General features: G+C 44.7%; 1 protein-coding gene across 1 annotated transcript in view; it reads right to left on the bottom strand.

Moving 5' to 3' along the window:
- Window positions 1-2,630: 2,630 nt before the first annotated feature.
- LOC146344663 (uncharacterized) overlaps window positions 2,631-24,882 on the bottom strand; it is a 52,526-nt gene continuing 30,274 nt past the window's right edge. The window contains exons 8-9 of the mRNA XM_084859809.1: window positions 21,365-21,468; window positions 2,631-2,865 (exon numbers count right to left, since the gene is read on the bottom strand). Of these exons, the coding sequence (XP_084715935.1) occupies window positions 2,631-2,865; window positions 21,365-21,468 (339 nt within the window). The remainder of the gene's footprint in view (window positions 2,866-21,364; window positions 21,469-24,882) is intronic.

Genomic DNA, 24,882 nt, shown 5'->3' with positions numbered 1-24,882 from the left:
TGAATGACACCCAATGTCTTGTGGAATTTGTTCTTGGTTGCTACAACAAACTCCTTCAGCTTGCTCAGTACTTGATCCTTACATTTGATGATGTACACTGTCGTGAACCTGGAATAATCATCAATGAAGGTGAGGAAGTACTTACCCCCTCCAGGGGTTATCACCTCCATCAGTCTGCAGAGCTCAGAGTGGATGAGCTCCAGTGGTTCTTTAGCTCTGCTCTCGCTTGCCTCGGGCAGTGGGGATCACATGGATTCAGTCTTGATGGAACACACACAGCTCATCCTTGACCTGCACACCGGGATCTGCAAGTCTGCGGTGAGTTCCTTGGTTGCCAACTCCTTCACTGCATCCATACTTCTGTGCCTCATGTGTCTGCGCCAGAGGTGGATGCAACTGTCATGGGGTGCATGGTCTGCCCTCTTGGCCTCTCGTCTGCTGCCAGCAATCTCATACACAGAGTTCCTCACCCTGGCATTGCCCCACAACCTTCCTTCTCTGGAGATTTGGCATTCATCCCCTTCAAAAAGTAGGACAAATCCATCTGATGTAAGCTTTCTTACTGAGAGCAAGCTCCCCTCTAGGTCCGGCACAAACAAGATGTCTGTCAGCTTTTGTTTTCCCACCATGCAGTGTGCTATACCGTCTATGGTGCCTTCTATTCCAGCTCCTTTTATCTGCTTCCCATTAGCCAGGTAAAAGTAACCCTTCTTTTGGTGATTCAGTTCCTCAAAGAACTCCCTCCAGTTAGTCATGTGGCTGCTAGCTCTTGAGTCTAGCACCCAAACTAGGTTGTGCCTCAGAGCTCTGGTTACTTCAAGGCAAACGGGTCAGCAGGAACCCTGCTCGTCATTTACTGTACCTTGCCCTTTGTTGCTCTTTGGCTCCCTCTTGCGGCCATTTTCAGGACAGTCCCTCTTGAAATGTGCCCTGGTCCCACACAGTTGCAGCATTCTTTTGTCTTTGCCTTAACAGCTTGTTCGGATTCCCTTGTGGCCTTTGTCCCTGGCCTAGCCTTTGTCCTCTTACATGAAGCACTGCCCATGTTTTCCATCCTGGGATTCCACTCACTAATCAGCCTGGCTTTTACGTAGTCCAATTTTAGCTCTGCTTCAGGGCACACTTCCAAGGCTGTTATGAGGAGTTCGTAGGAGTCATTTAGGCTGCACAAAGTGATGGCCACGACATCCCCCTCTGGGGTCTCTGAGCCAATTGCCCACAGCTCCTCCACAACTTGCAAGGCTGCATTTATATGGTCTGGTAAGCTGGCTCCTTTCTCAAGCCCCATTTTAACAGCTTCCTCTTTAAGAAGAGCTTTGTCTTTGGCAGGCTGGTGCAGTTTCTGCAGGGCCTCCCACATTCCCTTAGCTGTTTTCTCATTTCTGATGTGGAGCAACTGGCCCTTTTGGACCGGTAGAGCAGTTGTTGCCCTTGCTTTTCTGTCCGCTCTGTCCCAGTCCTGGATTTTCTGCAGGGCAAGCCAATTCCAGAACCTCCCACAAGTCCTCTTTCCCTAGCACCATTTCCATCTTGAACTTCCATATCTGGTAGTTCCTGGTGCCTAGTTTTTCCATGGCTGCATATATATTTCCTTCAGCCATCATTCCACCCTCCAAGATTTTTTCTCCCTTCTCTATCCAGTAGGCAGTACTCACAGGTTTCTGGGTGATTCTTTGCAAAAGCCTTTTTCTTCTTTATTGGCTGCTGGGCCCATAACCTGAAGTCTGAATCCCCTCGCCCCCTGTCAGTAGCCACAGATGTAGACAAAATGCACTGGAGTGGTGGGTTAGGAACAGACTTTACCAGAGATATAACAAACTTACATGTCAAGGTAAGTTGGCTGAGGTCAGCCCCATGGTCAGCATCCCTTGCAGGAGGAGGAAGAATAGGAAAGTAGAGGGAGGAGACAAGGAAAAGGCAGAACAACCTCCCAGATATCTCCTCCCACCTTACTCAAGTTCAGGTTAAGTGACTCATGGCCCTTGTCCCTCCAACACAGGGGCCTGTAAGTTGATTATCTATTTCAATTCATTTCAGGCCTCCAGTTAACCCTCCTGAATGGATGTGGTCTTGGGAGTGAGGCAAGCTGCGTGTTCACACCCTTTGTCTGCCATTGTCTCGCTTCTGGAGTCTGAGCCTAGCAGTTGCAGGTCGAAGAGTTCCAAGGTGGCCAGCACAAACAAGGATCAGGCAAAAGGCAAGGTCTCAACAGTCCAGGTCACAGGCAAAAAGGTTCCAAGGCAAGACAATAGACCAGGGGCAGGCAGAAGGAGAGTCAGAGTTCATTCCAAAAGTACTCACACCAAGAATCAGTCAAGGCCAGGGTTAGGGTCAACACTGTTTCCAAGAACTCTCTCAGCCTTACACTGCTGTTTTATGCAGAGGCTGTCGGAGCCACACCCCAGCTTCAGCTGTGAGCTGTGAGTGACTGCAGCTGAAAAGGTCCTCCTTATGAGCAAACCCCCTATATGCAAGTAGACCTTTTGTCACAAAGAGGCCTCTGGCTCAGTGTAGCAGTCTTCTGAATTCCTGTCTTTTTCGGAGGTGTCTTTCCTGAGGCCTTGGGGATTTCTCCGGCTCTACCTCTGGAACAGGACACTTGTCCTCCACAGATGATGCCCTCATGGTTGTCATCCCTGAGGGCCCAGGCTCCTCCTGGTCTCCTGGCAGATCCTGGCACTGCTGGTGGTGGATGGTTCCCAACTCTCCAGCTCTTCCTCTGAGGAGGACTCTTCCAGCAGGGGTGTGACAGTCTCAGCTGCTCCAGTGTCACAGCCTGTGATACCATAAAGAGTCTTGGAATGCACATCTGTCTGCTTTGGGACAACAAAGAAACACTTGATTCTATGTTCTGAGGAGATCCAGCTACATTATGGGTATGTTTAAGCTCAACTAAAGAACACAGGATGATGCAGATCCCGTCTGAGATCCTCACTCCAGAAGGGGATAGATGTCCCTAGGTGCTTCAAATCATAGAACTGGAAGGGATCTCAAAGGTCCAACTACTGCCAATGCAGGAAAATATGCACAGATGTTCATGAAAAAGAAAGCTCGCAATCTGATACGGACTCAAGTCAGAATGAGCTTCAAGATGGAATTTGGAGAACTTCAGCAAGCTCGAGTTTTGCTGATTCGTACAACCCTATGGAGAAATTTCCCTTCAATGCAAGTAGGAGCTTTAATGGAGACATTTTCTTCAGAACCACAACAAGGGAGGAAGGTTTAAACCAGGGATGGGCAACTTGTGGCCTTCCAGATGTTTTGGCCTAACTCCCATGATTCCTCACAATTAGCTCTGCTGGCTAGGGCTGATGGGAGTTGTAGACCAAACATTTGGAGGTCCACAAGTTGCCCACCCCTGTTTTAGACTCTCCTTTCCCATTTATTGTAAATAATCAACCTATCCCACGTGGGGTTGCTATTTGTATTTTAAAAACACATACACCTTAAACGCAAAGTCTCATTTAACATCACGTCAAGTTTGGACCTAAGTGTTATGCCACCCTTCCCCAACCTGGTGCTCTTCAGATTTTTGGACTTCAACTCCCATCAGCCCCAGCCACCTTGGCCAATGGTCAGGAATGCTGGGAGTTGTAGTCTAAAATACCTGGAGGGCACCAGGCTGGGGAAGGTTGTGTTTTGCTATAACTGAAGTAAACCATTTCAGAGTGGACAGCTCACTGCAGATGAAGTGTAGTGGGAATGGGGGAAATAAGCCAACATCTTTCCTTTCTACTCTGCCTTTTCTTGCTTTAAAAGAACTCCCTGCTGCTGATTTGCACAATCTCATGAAAGATTTAAGTTTTCCAGTGTGTAGAAAAACTGTGCTATAACCTTCAGCGAAGAAAAAAAGTGCAATGGCAGCTAAGACTGTCCTTATGTAGGCAGCTGAATGCTTGTGCTGTGACAAAGGCTGGAACTGGAATTTCAAAGCAGCCGTTCCTTTTGTGGTCAGCAGGAAATTCATTCACTTTGTATATTTGGACTTGCTCTCCTGGTTCTGTGCCCACAAAATTTAAAACAAAATTTAAACCCGACTCAGGCTTTTGGGAGAGGTGTCATCTCTTGTGGTGATATCTAATTAGCACGTCAGAACCAAGGAGGAACCCTTCCATGGTCTTTTGCTTTGACTTATAATAGTGCTCAAATGGTGCTCTCTGAAGTGAAAATTCTTTGATTTGTGCACAAATATGAGGACAAAGATGCATGAAGAGTTGTACAGTCAGTACTATATTCCAGCTAAAACTAGGAGAAGGAAAAATAAAGAGAGCAAAGGGATTTTGTACATTCCAGATCTTAGCTCAGCTGGCAATCCTATTTACACACTGACCTAGGGGCATGATACTCAGACTCCAGTCCTGTTTATATACTTACCTAGGAGTATGATACAAGATTGCAGCTTGATTCTCTAAGATCTGGCATGTGCAAAGTCCCACTGAGCATGGTGGGACTTACTTTGCTGAGCAAAGGTGCAGAGAATTGCACCATCACTGTTTTATTTCTAATGCCCTTTTCCACCAGAAAGTGCACACAGTAGTTTGCAAAGGTGGTAGGTAGGTATACTGCTCTCCTGTGCAATGAGTACTTCAGTGCTGAGATTGCTGGAATACAAAGACGGTGCCTAACTTCGACATTTGCTTGAGCAGTGGGAATGTGTGTCAACATGAGTCTGCACTGGCCTAGTACAATGATCAAAGTGGAGGTTTTGAGCCGCTTGTTAAATGCAGAATCCATGAAATGCCGCTCTGACAGCAAATGGTCCAATTAGACTTTGGAAGGCAGTGAACATCTGGTCCACTGCTTTCACCCAAGGGCATTTTCTCTACCAATGTCTTGCTTCTGTATGTTTTTCCTTGTTTGTATTTGGAGTGCTCAAGCAGCCAACTCCTTATTTATGCTCTGCTGGCATTGTCTGCTTGAGAGAACTCACAAAACCTAGGTAAGCAGTGTTCTCCCCCCGCCCCTTACATTTCCAATCACATTTGAACCGTGCCAGTCCAGGAGGAGCAGCTCTCCGAAGATGTGAGCAAATGGATTCATCTCACTAAAGAACTGACAGGGGCAGGCGGGGGGAATAATACATGAGAAGTCAGGAGAAACATAAGAGGTCTGAAGAGAAACATAATTGTTTGGAGCGGTATAAAGTGCTGTGCCTGCATCCAATTGATACAATCTATTTTCAGATCCAGCATAGCCTCTCAGAGCCAAGCTAGACAAAACGCCATTCACACAATTAGCAATTGCTTGAACCACCTTTTAGAAGTAAATGACAGGTACAGCCTGTCCCTGATCCAGATCAAGACCCTAGTGTGGGAGATATGGGCTTTTACTCCCCCTCTTTACACTGCAGTCCTGATCTGGATTGGGCTTCCTGCAATTTTCTTTTTTTAAAGCCATTTCAGCTATTGCTGAATGTGTAAATGGTGCTTCATCTAGCTTGGCCCTCACTTTTATCCTCAATGTTATCACCAATAAATTCCTGCTATTGTGAATAATCCCTTAACTGAATGGTCATAGGCTGTACTTTTTACATTACATTGCTGTTTATCCCCACTGTTTACTGTTTTTGCTTTACCCACTTGAATATATACCTGCCAACTGAATATAACAGTTTGTGCACTAACACGGCTACCCCTCTGGAGGCACAGATTCTGTAATTCATATCTTCCAAACATCATATCTGAATGTTCCCCCCACGCCCACCCCACTTTCTTTCACAGTGCAAACAGCACTTGAATTAGGCTTCTGTCTCAGGTCCCGGGGTGAAGTCAACCATTTAGCCCTTGGTGAACTGAATTCTCATTTGTGCTGCTTATCCACATGAACCAACAAGGGAAAGCAAGTACTGAGAAAAAATAAGGCAGGGCTACGGTTAAGAACACAAGAAGAGCCTTGTTGGATCAGACTAAGGGCCTAAAGAGTCCAGCCTTCTGTTTCCACAGTGGCCAACCAGATAAACAAGAAAGAGGTAATCATGATGTTTGCTGGGGTACAAAAAATCTTAAGAAAAAAACCCTAAAGGGGACAACCCCCTCCCCCCCCCCCCGGCCCCAGCTTAATGAGTGGCCATAGAATGTTGAATGACTGAGAGAGAGAAACTGACAACCAAGTGGGAGGTGGAATGGAATGGAGTGACTGGAAAATGATGAAGTAAGAGACGTATAGATATAAAAAGGGTATGAAGAAAGCCATCCCATTGCCTGAATAAGTCATTTTCTGATTCATACTTGGAAGTTCTTTTAAAATGTCCCTTGGGACAGAAGTGAGAACTGCCCAATGAAGAAATCCAGAATTTTAGTGTAGCTGGGATGGGGCACAAAAGTATCCACCCCACTCCCCAAAACCCAAACTTTGAGGACCCCCCCACACACACACGCAACCCAGTGGGGATTAAACAATGCTTAATGGGCATGGAACATTGATGGACTGATTGGAGGAAAAAGAACGAACAACCAGGGGTGGGGGAAGACAAATGGAGTGAAGCAGAGTGGCTGGACCTCTTGACAGAAATATGCCACACTCCAATATGGTTTCAGGGGTCCATTGTGAATCATTTAATACATAGCATACTTGAATGGCTTCTTCCTTGCTTTCATTTGGGAAAACTTATCAATTAAATTGTCAAAAGAGATTTTGCCCACAAGGCATACATTCTGCTGAGAGCATAATAAGGTGGTAAGGTCTTGTAAGCCTTTTTTGGTGGTTATACTGCTTGAGGAGTATTGAAGGTTAAGTTCCTTTGGGACCAACACAATTGTATATGGTAGTGCGGTCACTGAACTTGAGCCGGACATCCTAGAGATTGAAGTCAAGTGGGCCTCAGGAAGCATTACTAACAACAAAGCTAGCGGAGATGACAGTATTCTAGCTGAGCTATTTAAAATCCTAAGAGATGATGCTGTTAAAGTGCTGCACTCAATATGCCAACAAATTTGGAACGCTCAACTGTGGCCGCAAGACTGGAAAAGGTCAGTTTACATTCCAGTTCCAAAGAAGGGCAATGCCAAAGAGTGTTCAAACTACCGCACAATTGCGCTCATTTCACATGCCAGCAAGGTGATGCTCAAAATCCTACAAGCTAGGCTTCAGCAGTATGTGAACCGAGAACTACCGGAAGTACAAGCTGGGTTTCAAAGAGGCAGAGGAACTAGAGATCCAATTGCCAACATTCGCTGGATCATGGAGAAAGCAAGAGAATTCCAGAAAAACGTCTATTTCTGCTTCATTGACTACGCTAAAGCCTTTGATTGTGTGGATCACAACAAACTGTGGCAAATTCTGAAAGAGATGGGAGAACCAGACCACCTTACCTGTCTCCTGAGAAACCTGTACGAGGGTCAAGAAGCAACAGTAAGAACCAGACATGGAACAACCGATTGGTTCCAAATTGGGAAAGGAGTACGACAAGGCTGCATATTGTCACCCTGCTTATTTAACTTATATGCAGAGTACATCATGAGAAACGCCGGGTTGGATGAATCACAGGTCGGAATTAAGATTGCCGGGAGAATTATCAACAACCTCCGATACGCAGACGATACCCCGGCCCCTTGGTAGCATAGCATCCAGGTAAGTGTTGGGGAAAATAATCTTTGTAAGATCCTGGTAAGGTGGGCCAGTATTTCTCTATCCCCATATTGCCAATGGGATGGAACAAGGTTGAGGCTCAGTGAGAGCAGCTTGCCTAACCAAGGTCACCCAGTGAATTCACAGCTGAGCAGATATTAGAAATAGGTTCACAGCCTACATTCTTGACCATTCCACCAGTTATCTATGCTAGCTTTTAGCTAATCAAAATTTCTTTTCTTCCCGTTGAAAGCTGGTTTGGAAGACTGAGGTTGCCCATTGAATCAGGCTGAGGGAAGCTCAGAACATGGTGCTGCAAAGGTTATTCTTCAGAACCCATTTATTTCACTGTACGTGGCAATGTCTTCTCCCAGCAGAGTGAGCTTGGTAGCTGTGTCTGTCCAGCCAAATGAAATCCAAAATACTTTAGATAAATCAAAAGCATGTGGGGACACATATGTGGTTATATACATCCATTCCAGCATAAAGTGGGGTGGGGGGTGGAGGAGAAAGGCTATGATGCTAGGGAACTGGAGACAGAGGACACCTCTGATATGCTGCCACTGACCATAAGCTTAAGGATATTGGACAAGCAAAGGCCAGATGGTATTATTTAGACTTCAAAGTGTGTGTATTTTTGTGAGTGTTATGCTTTCAGCTGGCTATATCAACTGAAGACCGACAGCACAGAATACCTTAGCAGATATGAATTTTTCCTCTGTTCAAATGGCAGAATTGGCTGCTCCCCTTCCTCACCCCGCCCCATCAGCCACCTTTTCGAGCTTGTTCCAATGTGAGTTGTATTTAAAAAAGAGTTGTGTTTAAAAAGAGGTTTTGGGGATACATCCAGGAATGATCACCCTTGCTTAACCCAGGAATGATCACCCTTGCTTAACCGTGACCAGCACTTGATTAAAGGTACTTACATTGTTACTCTGTCTGATCTCTACAACTGCAATAACAAAGATCCCACTGGATGGCTGCCTTGCTATTTAATCTCTGCACCCTTTGAAATGCAGATCACTTGTAATGACTCCTGCAGTCTCATGTCTCTTTGGATAATTCTGATTATGTGAAAAAGTCTCATTTCTCAGACTTTTAGCATACATTCACTCTCTATAATCATTTAAGATGCTCAAGAAAAGATTTATTTTCCATCTTTGTGGCTTGTAACCTTAATCCTGTCTTTGGGCACAACATGGGTGCCTTAGAGCACCAACGCAGCTCAAGATTTTACATATGGTCTGATTAGTAAGCCATTTGTATTCCTCCAGGAAAAAGAAAATACATTACAGAGGAAGTGGTAATAGAAAGCTATTACCATTCTGGCCTGGAAACAATTGGACTAAGTTTCATTTAATGTTTTCCTTGGTCTTCCAGGTAACATATGCTTTCCAAAGCTTTCTATTGATTTTAGATGCAATGATCCATTTGAGATCCCTTACCAGTCCAAAGTGGCAGCAGACCAGAACTTTATACAACAGCCTCAGATTAGTTCAAGAGCAAGACTGATTTGGAGATTGCTTACAGTTCCTAATAAAAGATTACCCCCACACACAAGGGAGGGAGTTTCTCCATCAAAACTGGGTGTCTGGGATGAATACCATAAAAGCAGGATTTATGATCTGTGAGGAGATTTAGCAAGATGTATGCATATAAGAACAAAGGATAAATTGGTGAAAGAATTAATATATTCTTGCAGGAATGTTCTTTGCTTATATTGAATGAGGGCCAGTATTCTATATTTTCAGGCAAAATAAGGGAAGAGGAAATCAGTGTTACAATTCACAACACGCTATTAGGCAAAGCACATAGTCCAGACAGGTATTCAGCTGAATGGTGTAAAACTCTTTCTGACAGCTTGGTAGTGGTACCTGTGCAATTGAGTACCTGAAGCACAGGAGGCAGGGACATCGCTGAATTCAATGTAGAAAGCAAATATTTTGGTTATTTCAAAAAATGGACGAGTCCCAGCAGCCTGTAATAGTTACTGTTGTATTTCTGTGATTAACATAGATCCTCAAATCTTGTCCACAGCACTGGCATGCTCACTTGGAATGTGAGGTTGCAGAACAAGAGATAAATAAATTTGATTGTGTTAATAGGAGCTCAATAGGGACTATGGTTTCTATGCACATTATAAAGACTCTCAGTGCACTTTGAGAATGGATTTTTTGCTGTAGATCTACCTGTTTAACTGTCTTTCCAGACTCACAACCTCCAGTTCCACACTTATAGTATCTGATGATATGGGTTGTAACCCACAAAAGCTCATGCTCAGATATTTTAATAAATTAGCAAATAAAGCTTAGTCTATATGTGTGCTGCACTTAACCCTTAAATTTGTAAACAGAAGACTAATACATACTATGTTATTATTTAAAATGGGTTATTCTGTATGCAGTTGGACAGCAGATGGGGTTATAGCACAGTGGTATGTTGTTCAGTTGTTAAGTCGTGTCCGACTCTTCGTGACCCCATGGACCATAGCACGCCAGGCCTTCCTGTCCTCTGCTCTCTCCCGGAGCGTGCTCAAGTCCATATTCATTGCATCAGTGATGCTATTTAGCCATCTCATCCTCTGCCATCCCCTTCTCCTTTTGCCTTCAATCTTTCCCAGCATCAGGGTCTTTTCCAGTGAGTTTTCTCTTCTCATTAGGTGGCCAAAATATCTGATCAAATCTGGTTGTTGATGATTTGGCAATTTTCTTGCAGCAGCATAAATCCAAGGAATTGTGTTATTTATTTATTCTTTTATTTTATTTAAAATATTTATAAGCTGCCTTTCATAGCAGAGGACCTCCCAAGGCGGTGTACAATAATAAAATGCATATAATAATAAAAATGACATGGTAATAAAAGCAACAACGTTCCAGAAAACAGCAAAAGACAGAGCCTACAATACAATTACACTTATAACCTAGTGTGATAAACCATAATGAAGGGAAGGCCAGAGCAAAGTAGTAAGTCTTCAGGGCCTTCTTAAAAGCTTGCGATTAAGCGGCCTGACAGACCCCTGATGGCAACTTACTTCAGAGGTGTGGGGCCACTGTGAAAAAGACCCTCTCTCATGTACTCGCTGTCAGGAGCACCCTAGCGGCCTCGTTCAGTACACTCCAATAGCCAACTCAAGACACAGACGAAAGGATTCTTTTCAAGGCTTTAATCCTTTTACAACTTAATGACTCTTTCAGATGCTAATCACCAGCAACTAAGCAATGAACAGCAGAGTGGCCTATGCTCCGGGTAGGCAGCTGGTCCCCGTTTGAAGGAGAATCACTTGAAGACCCTGAACTTATGGGCTAGAGAGAGATCTTCCCTCTTTCCCTTGGGTCCACGGGACGCAGCCGTTGCTTGCGTGCCAAACAGGTGCTACACCTCCTTTCCACGCCCTTCATCGCTCGTCGCTCCCTGCGTCTGCGTCGAGTGTCTAGCAAGCCCCCCTCCCGCACTTTCTCACTGCCAGGGTCACTATCTATCTCAGGAATGCCAGCAGGAGGAATCTCTGCCAGCTGCTGTGCCTGTGAGGGATGAGCTGGCTCCTCTCCCATGGATTGCTGATCCTTCTCAGAATCAGAACTGCTCTGGGGTTCTATCGGCTCAGTTTCCACCCTGACACTCACCCACCTAACTAAACTCATAGGTGGGTAAGTGAAAAGGGTCTCTCTTGCTGATCTTAAATTGTGGGCAAGCTGATAAGGGTGAAGGCGGTCCTTCAAGTAATTTGGTCCCAAACCATTGAAGACATTAAAGTTCAAAACCAGCACTTTAAATTGGGCTCAAAAACACACTGGTAACCTGTGCAGCTGGCGCAGTATAGGCATTATATGATTTAATCACCTCACCCCACCAATACTTGGGCGACTTCATTCTGCATCAGCTGAAGTTCTGGACTGTCTTCAAGGGCAGTCTCATGTACAATGCATTACAGTAGTCCAGCCTGGACATGAGTACTGCATGGATAACTGAGGCAAGGTCCATCCCCTCCAGGTAGGGCTGCAGCTGGTGTACCAGCCTAAGCTGGTAAAATGCACTCCAGGACACTGCAGCCACCTGGGCTTCCCCAGTTAGCTCAGAGTCCAGGAGGACTCCCAGACTGCACACTTGGTTGCTTAGGGGGAGTGCAACCCCATCTAAGATCAGTTATAATCCTCCACCCAGAGTACGTTTCCAACCCACAGTACCTCCATTTTGTCTGGGCTAAGTTTCAGCGTGTTCACCCTCATCCATCCCAAACAGCCTCCAGTCACTGGTTCAAGAGTTCCACAGCCTCCCTGGGATGTATAGATGGAAACGAGATGTACAGCTGAGTATCATCTGCATACCCCTAAAACAGCAAGTGCAAAGTCTGGGAGGCCTCCTGGACTCTGTGCTAATTGGGGCAACCCAGGTGGCAGTGGTGCCCAGGAGTGCATTGTATCAGCTTAGGCTGGTATGCCAGTTGTGGCTGTATTTGGAGAGGATGGATCATGCCCCAGTTATCCAAGCACTGGTGATGTCCAGGCTGAACTACTGTAATGTGCTGTACTAGGCGTTGCCTTTGAAGTGACCAGGGCCTTAGCAGGCCTGCTGGCTAAGCCTGCAGGAAAATTTCCAAAAGACCTCAAAAAGTCATCCAGATTCATCAGCCACCAAGGGCAGACCATCAGACTTGGTCCCCCATCCATTATCATTATTGACAAGGCATTTGTTTGGGTTAATTTAAAATATGTTTCTTGTTCTAAAGCAGCTTGATTTTTCGCCTTTACGTATGAATTGGATATTGTATAACCACCCTAAACCATGGGTTATAGTCAGTGGGATGCTATCTGATACTCTGGATTTACAGAGAAGGACTCATCTGGTTTTGTCTGCTTTCTCTTTTATTAACCTTTAACTTGAGCCACTCGCAAACATAATAAGATCAGGCAATTCAAGGAATAAAAATGGGTAGAGAGAAATACAACATGCAGTTTTATGCCATTGATTTTTTGCTAATGTTGTCAGAACCAACTATTTCTGTAGCTGAAGTATTAGAACCATTGAAGGCATTTCCCCATGTATACGGACAAATAAATTGAAAGGAGCCATATCCTTGAGGCGTCTGTGATCTTGTGAGTATTCATTAACTGAAACTGGTTCATCATCATTTCCTTCAGGCCATTCCCATGCCTTTAGAAAGGAGTAGGGTTGGACCTAAACTTAGTCAGATTCAAAGTAGACTCATTACAATAAACAGAACTTGTTAGTCATGTTTTATTTTGCCTGGAGGACAACTGGATGGCCAATATAACACCAATTTTCAAAAAGGGATCTGGGAAATTACAGGCCACTAGCTTAATGTCTGTTCCAGGTAAATTGGTTGAAGGCATTATTAAAGATAAAATTAGTAAGCATATACTGTAGAAGGACAAGCCCTGCTGAAAAAGAATCAACACAACTTCCGCAAAGGTAAGTCCTGTCTCACTAACCTTTTAGAGTTCTTTGAGAGTGACAATAAACATGTAGACAGGGGTGATCCGGTAGACATTGTTTACTTGGACTTCCAAAAGGCTTTTGACAAAGTCCCTCACCAAAGACTCCTGAGCAAACTTAGCAGTCATGGAATAAGAGGAGAGGTCCTCTTATGGACCAGTAACTGGTTAAAGAACAGAAAGCAGAGAGCAGGAATAAATGGTACATTCTCCCAATGGAGGGAAGTAAATATCGGGGTCCCACAGGGATCTGTATTAGGTCCAATGCTTTTCAATATGTTCATAAATGATCTGGAATTAGGAGTGAGCAGTGAAGTGGCCAAGTTTGCGGATGACACCAAATTCTTTAGGGTGGTTAAAACAAAAAGGAATTGTGAAGAGCTCCAAAAGGATCTCTCCAAACTGGGAGAATGGGCATTTAAATGGCAAATGCGGTTCAATGTAAGCAAGTGTAAAGTGATGCATGTCAAGTCAAAAAATCCCAACTTCAAGTTTAACCTGATGGGGTCTGAGCTAGCAGTGTCCACCCAAGAAAGAGATCTTGGGGTTGTGGTGGATAGTTCAATGAAAATGTCAACCCAGTGTGCGTGGCTGCTGTAAAAAAGGCAACTCCATGTTAGGCATAATTAGAAAAAGAATTGAGAATAAAACTGACAATATCATAATGCCTTTATACATGTCTATGGTGCGACCACACTTAGAATACTGTGTACAGTTCTGGTCACCACACCTAAAAAAGGATATTGTAGAGCTAGGAAAAATGCAGAAGGGCAACTAAAATGATCAAGGGGCTGGAGCATCTACCCTATGAGAGAAGGTTACAGTTGCTGGGATTGTTTAGCTTGGAAAAAAGGAGGGTAAGGGGAGACATAAAGGTATACAAAACTATGCATAGTGTGGAGAATGTGTATAGGGAGACATTTTTCTCCCTCTCTCAAAATATTAGAACCTGGGGTCATCCCATGAAGCTGATTGGTGGGAGATTCAGGGCAGATAAAAGGAAGGACCTCTTCACACAGTGCACCATTAAATTATGGAATTTGCTACCACAGGATGTAGTGATGGCCACCAATTTGGATGGCTTTTAAAGGGGGTTAGACAAATTCCTGGAGGAACAGGTTATTGATGGCTACTAGTCCTGAGGGCTATGTCCTACCTCCAGTACCAGAGGCAGTGAGTGAGTGAACATGGGTTCCCCAGCAACTGGTGTGCATAGGCTGTACATAGGCTGTTGCACTTGTGTCCTGCTTGTGGGTTCCTGGTCAACAGCTGGTTAGCCACTGTGTGAACAGAATGCTGGACTAGATAGACCCTTGGTTTGAACCAGCATGGCTCTCCTTATGTTCTTATGTTGGATGAAAATGCTGCACAGAAAGTCAGGAGACCCTGCAGAATGGGGCGAGCTGTGGCGTGTAGGGGATGGGGGATTCCCAAAAATTGAGCAGGGGAACTTTATGCAAGCAGAGTCCCTGCCTCTGACAGAAGGCAGATTTTGGATCTAACACAGTAATTATTTCGGGTGGGGGGAACAGTTGTAATATAATCTCTTCAATTCATTATCAGAACCAAAGAGACCTGCCTGATGCAGAAGATCCTGCCTGATGCAGAAAATGTTCGACTATGTGACGGAGCTTAGAATGAACACAGAGGGGCTTACTTCAATGTAAACATGCATAGGAGTTGTCCTGCACAATTTGATTAAGCTTTCTTTGTAGTTTTAATGATTTTATATTTTTGTATTGTTTACTGTGTACTTTTTGGTTTTAATTTTTGTGAACTGCCCAGAGAGCTTCGGCTATGGGGTGGTGTAGAAATGAAATAAATAAATAAATAAAATGAGTGACAGCTCTAGAAAAAATAAAGGTTCCAATAGGACCAGCTTTACTGCAAGCATCAAGAACTAGTTCTCTTATACAACCAATTTTGTTGGCTGCTGCTGTAGAAATTTACTGAAATGTTCATTCTCTAGTAGGGATGTCAGAGAATTCAGCCATGGATCTTGGTGAGGCCGAATGCCAGTGCATTCGGTCCCCCGAATTCCGTGGCAGAACGGCCTGCCCCCCCGCGGATCCCCCCCGGGATGAGACTTACCTGGGGCGGATGTTCCGGGCAGCTCCGGCGGCGGCTGTGGTGGGGCAGCTGGTCTTCCGACTGGCTGCTGCCGCCGCCATTTGCAGTCTTGTCTTTTTCTTTTATTTTTAACAAGACGTGATAGGCTACGTAAAGATTTACGTAGCTTATCATGGCTGGGTAAAAAAAAACCACGTACGCAAATATTTACATAGGCTAAAACGGCAAATCAGAAAGGGACGCAAATAGCACCCGCTACGCTATTTGCGTTCCCCTTTATTTTCGCCGTCATAGTCTATGTAAATATTTACGTAGACTAAGACGGCCAAAAATAAGGAACGTAAATGGCGGCAGCCGTAGCCGCCGCCATTTGCGTACGCGGTTTTGTTTTTTTTACCCAGAGCCCTCCGCGGCCGGAAATCCGGCTGCGGACAGCTCTGGCCTGGGCCTGGCCGGCTGCTCCGCGGAGCTGCCGCAGAGCACAGCCGGCCGTGGAGGATTCCGGGGGGGAGGAACGGATCGCCTCCCCCCCCATCGAGGATTCCGGGGGGAGGGACGGAACGCCTCCCTCCCACCATCAACATAATCCACGGAAAGGTAAGTGACTTTCGTACATCCCTGTTCTCTAGAGACTTGGCTTCAGTGTATCTTCTGACAAAGTCCAGAAATATTTGCTGTTCATAGTAATGGGTTAAAATGCAGTTTTTATGGTGCCACCAGGTCATGGTTCCCAGTGACAAATGATAATGTGGACTTCAGCATTGTCATTATAGATGTTATAATGTTCTCCATGGGATTGGCGTTATCATTGACAGGCAAGAGAATACAGGACAAACTAAATATCAAATTGTTCAAAAATACCAACATGCTGAAATTATTTCATTTTCATATTTATATCCTGCTTTTCCTTTGTTTTTCAGCTAACAGAAAACACAGACTGAGGATGTTCCTGCCTACCAGTAACATAAGGCCAATGGCTAGAATAGGCAATTGGGATAGAGTTTGGTTAGAAGAGGGCCTGCCTGTAACACCTGGAGCTGACTGGCACTATGAATTAAGGCTGCCCCTGTCCTCTCCCAGTAACAAAACCAGAATTACAACTCATTCGACCAAGCAGGGTTTTTTGGTGCTAATATACAGCAGAAGTGAAAAATGCAGAGCATGGACAATGGTGTTGCTAGGTAATTTTGGACTCTGGACTTAATTATCTTATTGAGGTTTTCTACATGAGGCTATTAATCACTGTATCTACTTTTGGTTTCGTTGAGATTTGAGTTCTATACAAAGAGCTTCTCCTTTCCTGCTTTCCTCCTTTCCTGCTTTCCCACTGTATAATCTCTAGGTGGCATTGTGCTGCAGTGGAATAGTGAAATACACGAGCAAGAAAATGCCCTTTCTTTCACTTTAGGAAATAATACCCCATTTTCTCCACTCTAAAAAAAACCAGGAAAGTGCTCTCAAAAAACAGAAGCAAAACTGTATCATGATGTCACCTAAAGAACCTGTAAATAACTATGAGCAAGGAATCACGAGTGTGCAATAATGCCTTGTGTAGAAAAACTGATTGTGGGGGGTGGGGGCTTGTGTATTACTTCAGTTATGAAGCACACAACTAACACATTTCTGATCAGCCATTCCATTCCATCAGTCTTACATCATTGATGTGAGAGAGAGGGGGAGAGAGAGAGAGAGAGAGAGAGAGAGAAACCCTGGGGAAAAAAACCTTCTGAGCATGTGCAGTTTTGCATTATAAACTCACTTAAATCCTAATGTTATCATGACTATAGGGTTAAAACAAGAGTTTGCTTCTGCTGTCCTGATGCTTAACACATATACTTGGGAATAGGCACCATTTTGTTGAAGAAACGAATTATATTTTTAAAGTAAAAATAATAAAATGAGCATCTATAAATGTGTTCTTGCCTAGCCAGCCGCTCCCAGATTATATATATATATATATTTTTTTAAGGGAAAAAAAGATGCTGCCAGGCTTATTTGCCAGTGCTCCTGTCAACTTCCACTGTCTTGGTGGTTGTTTGCAGTCCCCTGGGCTGCAGGGTCCTGAACTTCATGGAAAGCTACCACACCAGCCATGCTAGCATATTCATTCATTCAAAACTTTATAAACTGCACTCACATCCAAAAAAGGATTTCAGGGCAGCGTATATAAAACGACCTAAAAAGAATACAATAAAAACAATCTAAAATCAAACATCAAAAAATGGAGAGGCATAAAACTATTTCAACCAGCTAAAAAGATGCAAACTGAAATATACAAATATGAACAAAATGAAAGTTTGTCTTAAAATGCCTGTACAAATAAAAAAAGTTTTTATCTGGCACTGAAATGAGTATAGTGTTGGCGCAAGGCAGATTTCCTGTGGAAGGGCATTTCTGAGTTGGGGTGTGTGTGTGATGTTACACATGTGTGGAGGGAGAGAGAGAGATTGTAAGTATAATAATGTATTCCTCTTATAAATCTATGTTCATGCTGAGTATCTCTAGGGTGAGAGGGGAATGAGTGACAGGAAGAATGGTGGATTTGCATGTGTGTGATGACGGATCGAATGAGTGAGGAGGGAGTGAAGTGTGTGTGCTGTAAAAGCTAGGTTCTGTGCTTGTGTGAGTCAAACAGGGATATGATTTGATAGGCATATACGATTTTAGAACTGAGAGAGAGGCGGGGGGAGGAACGGAGGGAGGGAGGCCTGTGGTGATTTGTGAAGTGATTGATTGAGAGTGTGATCTGGAGTATTGTGAATGAGAGAACAGACATTAACAGAGCCATTACTTATTTACTATTCAACAACGTATTGCTGTAGTTAATAAAGTTTATTTGTTTAACCAAACCCTATACCTTCTGCTCTTGGCTATGTAAGGGGAAGGTAATAATACAGGTGATATTATAAACAAGTGTGTCTTTGCAGATCGATCACTGAGTGTGGGTTGGACCTGAGCCTTAAAGGTCCTGGTGGCAGAATGATTGTGTGTGGGGAAAGTGTTTCCTGCTTGGGCTGAGAAAGGCCTTAGAGAAGGGGTAGTCTCACTGGGGAGGGGCAGGAACATCACAGGGTGCAACCCCGAAGAAGGCCCTCCCTTTTGTAGATGTTATTCATTTCTCTTAGGGAAGGAGTACAGAGGCAGCCCTCTTCTGATGATCTTAATGGAAGGACAGCTTGATATGAGAAGCATAGGATGCTAGCTGAGGACTTACTTATGGAAGATATCCTCTGTATAAGATATACGTGTAATATCTGAGCCAAACTAGAAGTCAAATGTAGAATTGCTGGGCCATGAATCTAGTTGCAAAATCAGCAGCTCCTTAAGAACATTGTTAAAGGGGGAAAATACTCCAGGGGATGGAAATCCATGATCGTGATGTGATGTGAGCACATGCACTTTCCTTTAGTAGATTTTTATCTCGGCTGATAGGAGAACCGTTCCAGCTCCTGAGCGCCTTCTGTTAAGTGTTCTTTGCAGTCAAAGTGAGAAGAAATGTCATATTGCTCTTGTGGTGGTTGCTAGGGAATGGTGTCTTAATCCAAAGAAGGCTTCCTTGGAGACAACCTGGGCTTTTAAAATTGAGGAATTCTATTTTTGTTTATTTGTTTACACGTGCATCAGTGTTCTTATGACAATGCTGCAAGGTGTTCGTTTTTGTTTTGTTTTAAATTTTAAAAGGTTCCAGATTTTAACTTTGGCCTTTTAATGCCAGGGCAGACACAGCTGAGTTTGTAAGAAGAATGGCTTGCTTTGCTTTGTACAAACCAAGGAATACACAGGGGGGATTTCAATTTAAAACCTTCAAAGATGTTGCAGCACAACCTTGCACAAGCTTAGCTGAGATGGAACAGGGCTTTTTCCTGCATCAGTAATAATGATACTTAGCATGTATATCAAGGGCAGGGAACCAGATGTTGGACCCCAACTCCCATCAGCCCTGTAGGCCTGATGGTCAGGGATAATGGCAATTGTAGTCCAACAACATCTGGAGGGCCACAGGTCCCCCACCCTCTGATTTATATGATATTCAAAATGCTCCATGTATCTTGAAATCCCTACAACCAACTTGTAATGTAGGTGGCCAGGTAATCTGCTTTACAGAGGATAGTCCTGTGTTTTAGTGAGCTGGCAGAGGACAATCCTCAGTTTGAAGGTGTCCTCTATTTGATGGGCTGTCTCTCCAGTCCAAGCCCGGTTTAAAGTCAAAGAACCATAAGAAGGGACAGCAGGAGCTTTGAAGTTGCCCATCAACAGTAATAGCATCTGGACAGTAGGCTGAGCAGCCAGACAAGTCACATTTGCATATGGGAAAGTTAAGCAAATTGGTGTCCTCTTTTTTCAGTGATGTGTTTTCTTTTTTCACGATGCGTAAGTGGCCACCCTCAAGGCTGCATATTGTCACCCTGCTTATTTAACTTATATGCAGAGTACATCATGAGAAACGCCGGCTTGGATGAATCACAGGTCGGAATTAAGATTGCCGGGAGAATTATCAACAACCTCAGATACACAGACGATACCACCCTAATCGCAGAAAGCGAAGAGGATCTAAAGAGCCTCTTGTTGAGGGTGAAAGTGGAGAGTGCAAAAGCTGGTTTGAAACTCAACATTACAAAACTAAGACCATGGCATCTGGCCCCATCACTTCCTGGCATATAGAAGGGGAATAAATGGAAGCAGTGACAGATTTTATTTTCTTGGGCTCCAAGATCACCGCAGACGGTGACTGCAGCCATGAAATTTAAAGACGCTCCTTGGGAGGAAAGCTATGGCAAACCTAGACAGCATAGTAGGAAGCAGAGACATCACCTTGCCGACAAAGGTCCGCATAATCAAAGCTATGGTTTTCCCAGTAGCAACGTATGGCTGTGAGAGCTGGACTATAAGGAAGGCTGAAGGCCGAAGAATTGATGCTTTCGAACTGTGGTGCTGGAGAAGACTCTTACGCATCCCCTGGACTGCAAGGAGATCAAATCAGTCAACCCTAAAGGAAATCAACCCTAACTGCTCATTGGAAGGACAGATACTGAAGCTGAAGCTCCAATATTTTGGCCACCTAATGCAAAGAGAAAAGTCACTGGAAAAGACCCTGATGCTGGGAAAGATTGAAGGCAAAAGGAGAAGAGGACAGCAGAGGATGAGATGGCTGGATAGCAACACCGATGCAATGAATATGAACTTGAGCATACTCCGGGAGAGAGCAGAAGACAGGAAGGCCTGGCGTGCTATGGTCCATGGGGTCACGAAGAGTCGGACACGACCTAACGAGTGAACAACAACAAGTGGCCACCCTATCACCCACTTGTGTGCCCCATGCCTGGGCCCTCTGGGCTTCTTACCTGTCCTTACTTGCTGTTTTGGGGGACCCATGACTGCTTTTTGGTTGGGTCTCTTCCCTGTCTCTCTTTAGAATCAGTCTCTCTGTCCTTCTTTCTCTTCTTCCAGCACTTAAGGCCACTTCCAGATAAACAGCTTTGTGGCAGGTGATAAATGCTGGTCACTGACAAAGCAAGATCAGCAAGATGATCACTATGCCACTCACTGCTAGTTCTAATGGAAGAGCTATCATACCCAAACAGTGTAAATACCTTTGGAAAACCACAGCAGGAAGACCACCACAATAGGAAGTATCACTCCACAAAAGGAAGTACTTCCTTATGTGTTTACTAGTTGCCTATTTGTGGACATTGGGTTGGATCCCGATTTACATGAGATCAACTGTGCTGGCAGAAGTGGACTTCCCCATCTCCTCTTTCCCATGGCAGCCTCCAGGTCCTTGAAAGTACTACTCACAGAGCCAGGACACCCTGCTGAATGGGGGATGATCTGTGGCATTGGGGGAGGAGGGGGTATTCCCCAAAATTCAGGCAGAGGGACCTTCCGTGAGCAGGGCCCTTCCTCTCATGGAAGGTGCATTCCTCTTACAAAAAGCAGATTCTGGATCCATCCCATTGATGGCAATACCACTTGAAGATACTGGAAGCATCTATACCAAGACAGTGCTTGGAAAATCTTATCCACCTCTTTGCTTTAGGCAAAGGTCTCAAACTCTGACAAAACCTGTGGGGGTCATTAATGATTATCAGGGCAGAGGCGGGGGAGCACAACACTGAAATGCCCCTTATGAAAAACTGTGGAAGATATTATTTTCCATTAATGCATTTCCAGATGAAATATAATAAAAAGCTATCTGCATTGTCATAATGCTGCCTAGAGCTTTCCTATAGCAGAAGAGTTAGTGAGGCTTAAGGCCACCACGGACTATACAGTACCGTCTGTGGTGTCTGCTGATAAGCAGAAATAGTACTGTAGGAATGAGGATGCTCAGGATGGTCTTGAGAAATTGTGCTGGGTGTTCTCTAAAAAGAAAGAACAGCTAGTTAGGAAAGGACTTGCCTTTTCTTTAGTTCATCCACTAGCAACTACAGGTCACATTTTTATTAGGGCTTTACAGGCAACACTGCATTAGTATGGGGGTGCATAGTCATTGTTACCCATCTAGACAGGGATACAAGCAATGGCCTGGTTCACGCATAATGACAACCTAGAGTATGGGTTGAGTAGGGTTGTCATTAAATTGTGGGTAGCTGTTGATTTGTGGGTTGCCCTAAAATTTGAACCCTAAACTATGGTTTAATTATGGGTTAACAACCAGTGGAGGCAGGTGGCTCTGATTTTGGTGGGGCTGTACATCCATTCTGGGTTTCAGCCAGAACCAGCCAGAACTCGAAAGGAGCTATCCAAGGCACTGAACCCTTTTTTGAGATCAGGTTGAGCACCTTGGATAGCTCCTTTTGAGTTCTGGCTGGTTCTGACTGAAACCTAGAATGGATTCACAGCCTCACCAAAATTGGAGCCACCAACATCTACTGCGAACAACCCAGGAAGAGAACCCATGGTTTCTCTTGGGTTGTGAACTCTGGGTTATTTGTGGTTAACAACCCACAGTTAAACCGTAGTGCAGGGTTCACATGTAATGACAACCCACAACTCCACAACTCATGATTCAATGGGAACACGTACTCAACCCATACTCTGGGTTGTCCTCATATCTGAACAAGGTCAATGTGTCTCCCCACCCCCACCAACCCTACCCACATGTCTAACCTTTGCTTCATGCAAACCACAATAGGGAATTACTGGAGAAAATGTGATTTGCCCTCAAGTAATTGCATATAATGGTTGGAAAATGTGGATCATGGATGTATCAATAACAAAATAAGTATCTCCTGCTACTAATCTTATTTTCAGTTTTAACATCCTGCTATTTCAGTTACTTGCTCTCCTTTATTGTTCTTGGCTCCCCCTTTGGGAGCAGACCCCTCTCCCCCCATCTACCCCCCCCAACAACGTTTAAAAGGCCAGTTGCTCAACCCTGTGGCAGATGTTGATTGGCTCTGATTTAAATCTGTGATTTGATTAAGTTTCAGCATGCTGCAGAACACTATCACTTTCTAGGAACAGAATTAATAATGTCTTGACTGGAAGACACTCAGCAAATTAAAGTTCTGTTCATTGGACAGAGGGAATGGGGTTCTGGAAAGCACCTAGCATGGATAGGAGAAGAAGAATTAGGCGAAGCTGTGTGGGATGCACTGCAGAGTATAAAATGGTTGGGGATACTTATTATATCAATGGTCTATGACTTACAGGATAAAAAAATGGTGTAAGGGAAGAATTAAAGCATTTACAAATTCACACATGCTCCAAAAAGCATGGGATTAATAGGTTAAGGGTCCCACCGTAACATCCATGCCATGCAAGCAGTAAAGTCTTTTATCATCTCACATATTGGGTTAAATCCAACTTTGCGTAACAGGAGTTTCCCTTGGTGTCCTCCACCTCCTACATGCCCCCTCCCCAATCAGCTCCAGAGTCCCCCAAACCTTCTGGAGCAGATTTTCAGGGAGATGTGTGGGGCTGCAGAGGGGGATGAATTAGATCTGCCAGTGGTGTCTGCTCTGCTGGCAGAAGGACACCTTTGCATGCAACCACTGTGCTTGCTTACAACTTGGGCTCCATTCACCCATGATTTTGTTTTGATTTTTCAGCTCCAATCCTCTTCCTCTGCAGGTTGGAGGCATACTGAAACTGAGCAGTGGAGGGAGCCTTAACTTGCATTTTCCATGCCCTCTGGAGTAGGGATGTACGAAAGTCACTTACCTGTTTGCGGATTATATTGATGGGGGGGGTGTTCCCTCCTTCCCCCCAGAATCTTCACCAGGGGGGGAGGCGCTCCGTTCCTCCCCCCCGGAATCCTCCGTGGCCGGCTGTGCTCTGCGGCAGCTCCACGGAGCAGCTGGCCAGGCCAGGCCAGAGCCGTCCACAGCCAGATTTCCGGCCGCGGAGGGCTCTGGGTTAAAAAAAAAAAAACCCGCATGCGCAAATGGCGGCGGCTATGGCCGCCGCCATTTGCGTTCCTTATTTTTGCCCTCTTAATCTATGTAAATATTTACATAGACTATGACGGCGAAAAACAAGGGGAACACAAATAGCGTAGCGGGCGCTATTTGCGTCCCTTTTTGATTCCCCGTTTTAGCCTACGTAAATATTTACGTAGGCTAAAACGGGGAATCAAAAAGGGACGCAAATAGCGCCCGCTTCGCTATTTGCGTTCCCCTTGATTTTCGCCATCAAGATCTACGTAAATATTTACGTAGATTAAGGGGGCAAAAATAAGGAACACAAATGGCGGCGGCCGTAGCCGCCACCATTTGCATACGCAGGTGTTGTTGTTTTTTTAACCCACCCAGCCATGATAGGCTACGTAAAGATTTACGTAGCCTATCACGTTGTGGTTTTTTTTTTTTAAACCTAGTCATGATAAGCTATGCAAATCTTTACGTAGCCTATCACATCTTTCTTTTTCTTTTTTTTTTACAAGAGTGGAAATGGCGGAGCTGCTGCCACCCGGAAGATCCGCCCCAGGTGAGTCTCGTCCTGGGTGGGATCCGCAGGGTGGCGGGGGGGTGGCAGGCCATTCCGCCACGGAGTTCGGGGGGCCGAATGCACTGGCATTTGGCCTCACCGTGATCCGTGGCGGAATTCTCTGCCATCCCTACTCTGGAGACCCTGCTGAATGGGGTGAGCTATGGTTTGCATGGGAGCGGGAATCCTCAAAAATCAGGCAGAGGCACCTTCCATGAGTGGGAGACAGATCCTGGATCCAACCCCATGTCTTCTCTCCCTCCATTTTCTTCCCTTCCTTCAAACAGAAACTTCATTATTTTAAAAAAGTACACAAAAATATTAACGCAAGTGACAGAGACACACAAATGCAGGTTAATATGCAAAAAAGTATTGTGATGGTCCAAGATAACAGCAAGTCAATGATGTGTGTTTCTAGGACCCTGGGACATGGGTGCATGATTTAATTTTATTTTCTGGCAGTAGTGGCTCATTTTGACATTGTAAACCTTTTGGTGAAACATAAGAAAACCTCTACATAACTGACCTAAAGTCAAGGCTAGATTCAATCTGGATATATCGGAAAGAGTTTACTTACCTGTACCAGGAGATGATTTTGCATAAGTTGGTAATGAAAATCTACACGCAATGGGAAATAGGTAAGAATGAAAGGGAAATAAGAAGCAGATATTGGTTTTTAGTTATGTAAATTCTGTTAATAACGAAAATAATTGTAGAGCCATATTAGGGATGTACGAATGTCACCAGTTCGTTTCGTGGCATCCACGGTGGTGGGGAGGTGCTCCGTCCCTCCTCCCGAAATCCTCACTGGCCAGCTCCACTCCGTGGAACCACCAGCCGGGGCCGCCCGCAGCAACATCCA

The sequence above is a fragment of the Heloderma suspectum genome, chromosome 5 (assembly GCF_057233095.1).
Source record: "Heloderma suspectum isolate Gila_16-S chromosome 5, 16-S_ref, whole genome shotgun sequence".
Taxonomy (NCBI): Eukaryota; Metazoa; Chordata; class Lepidosauria; order Squamata; family Helodermatidae; genus Heloderma; species Heloderma suspectum.
This window is presented reverse-complemented; position numbering and strand designations above follow the sequence as displayed.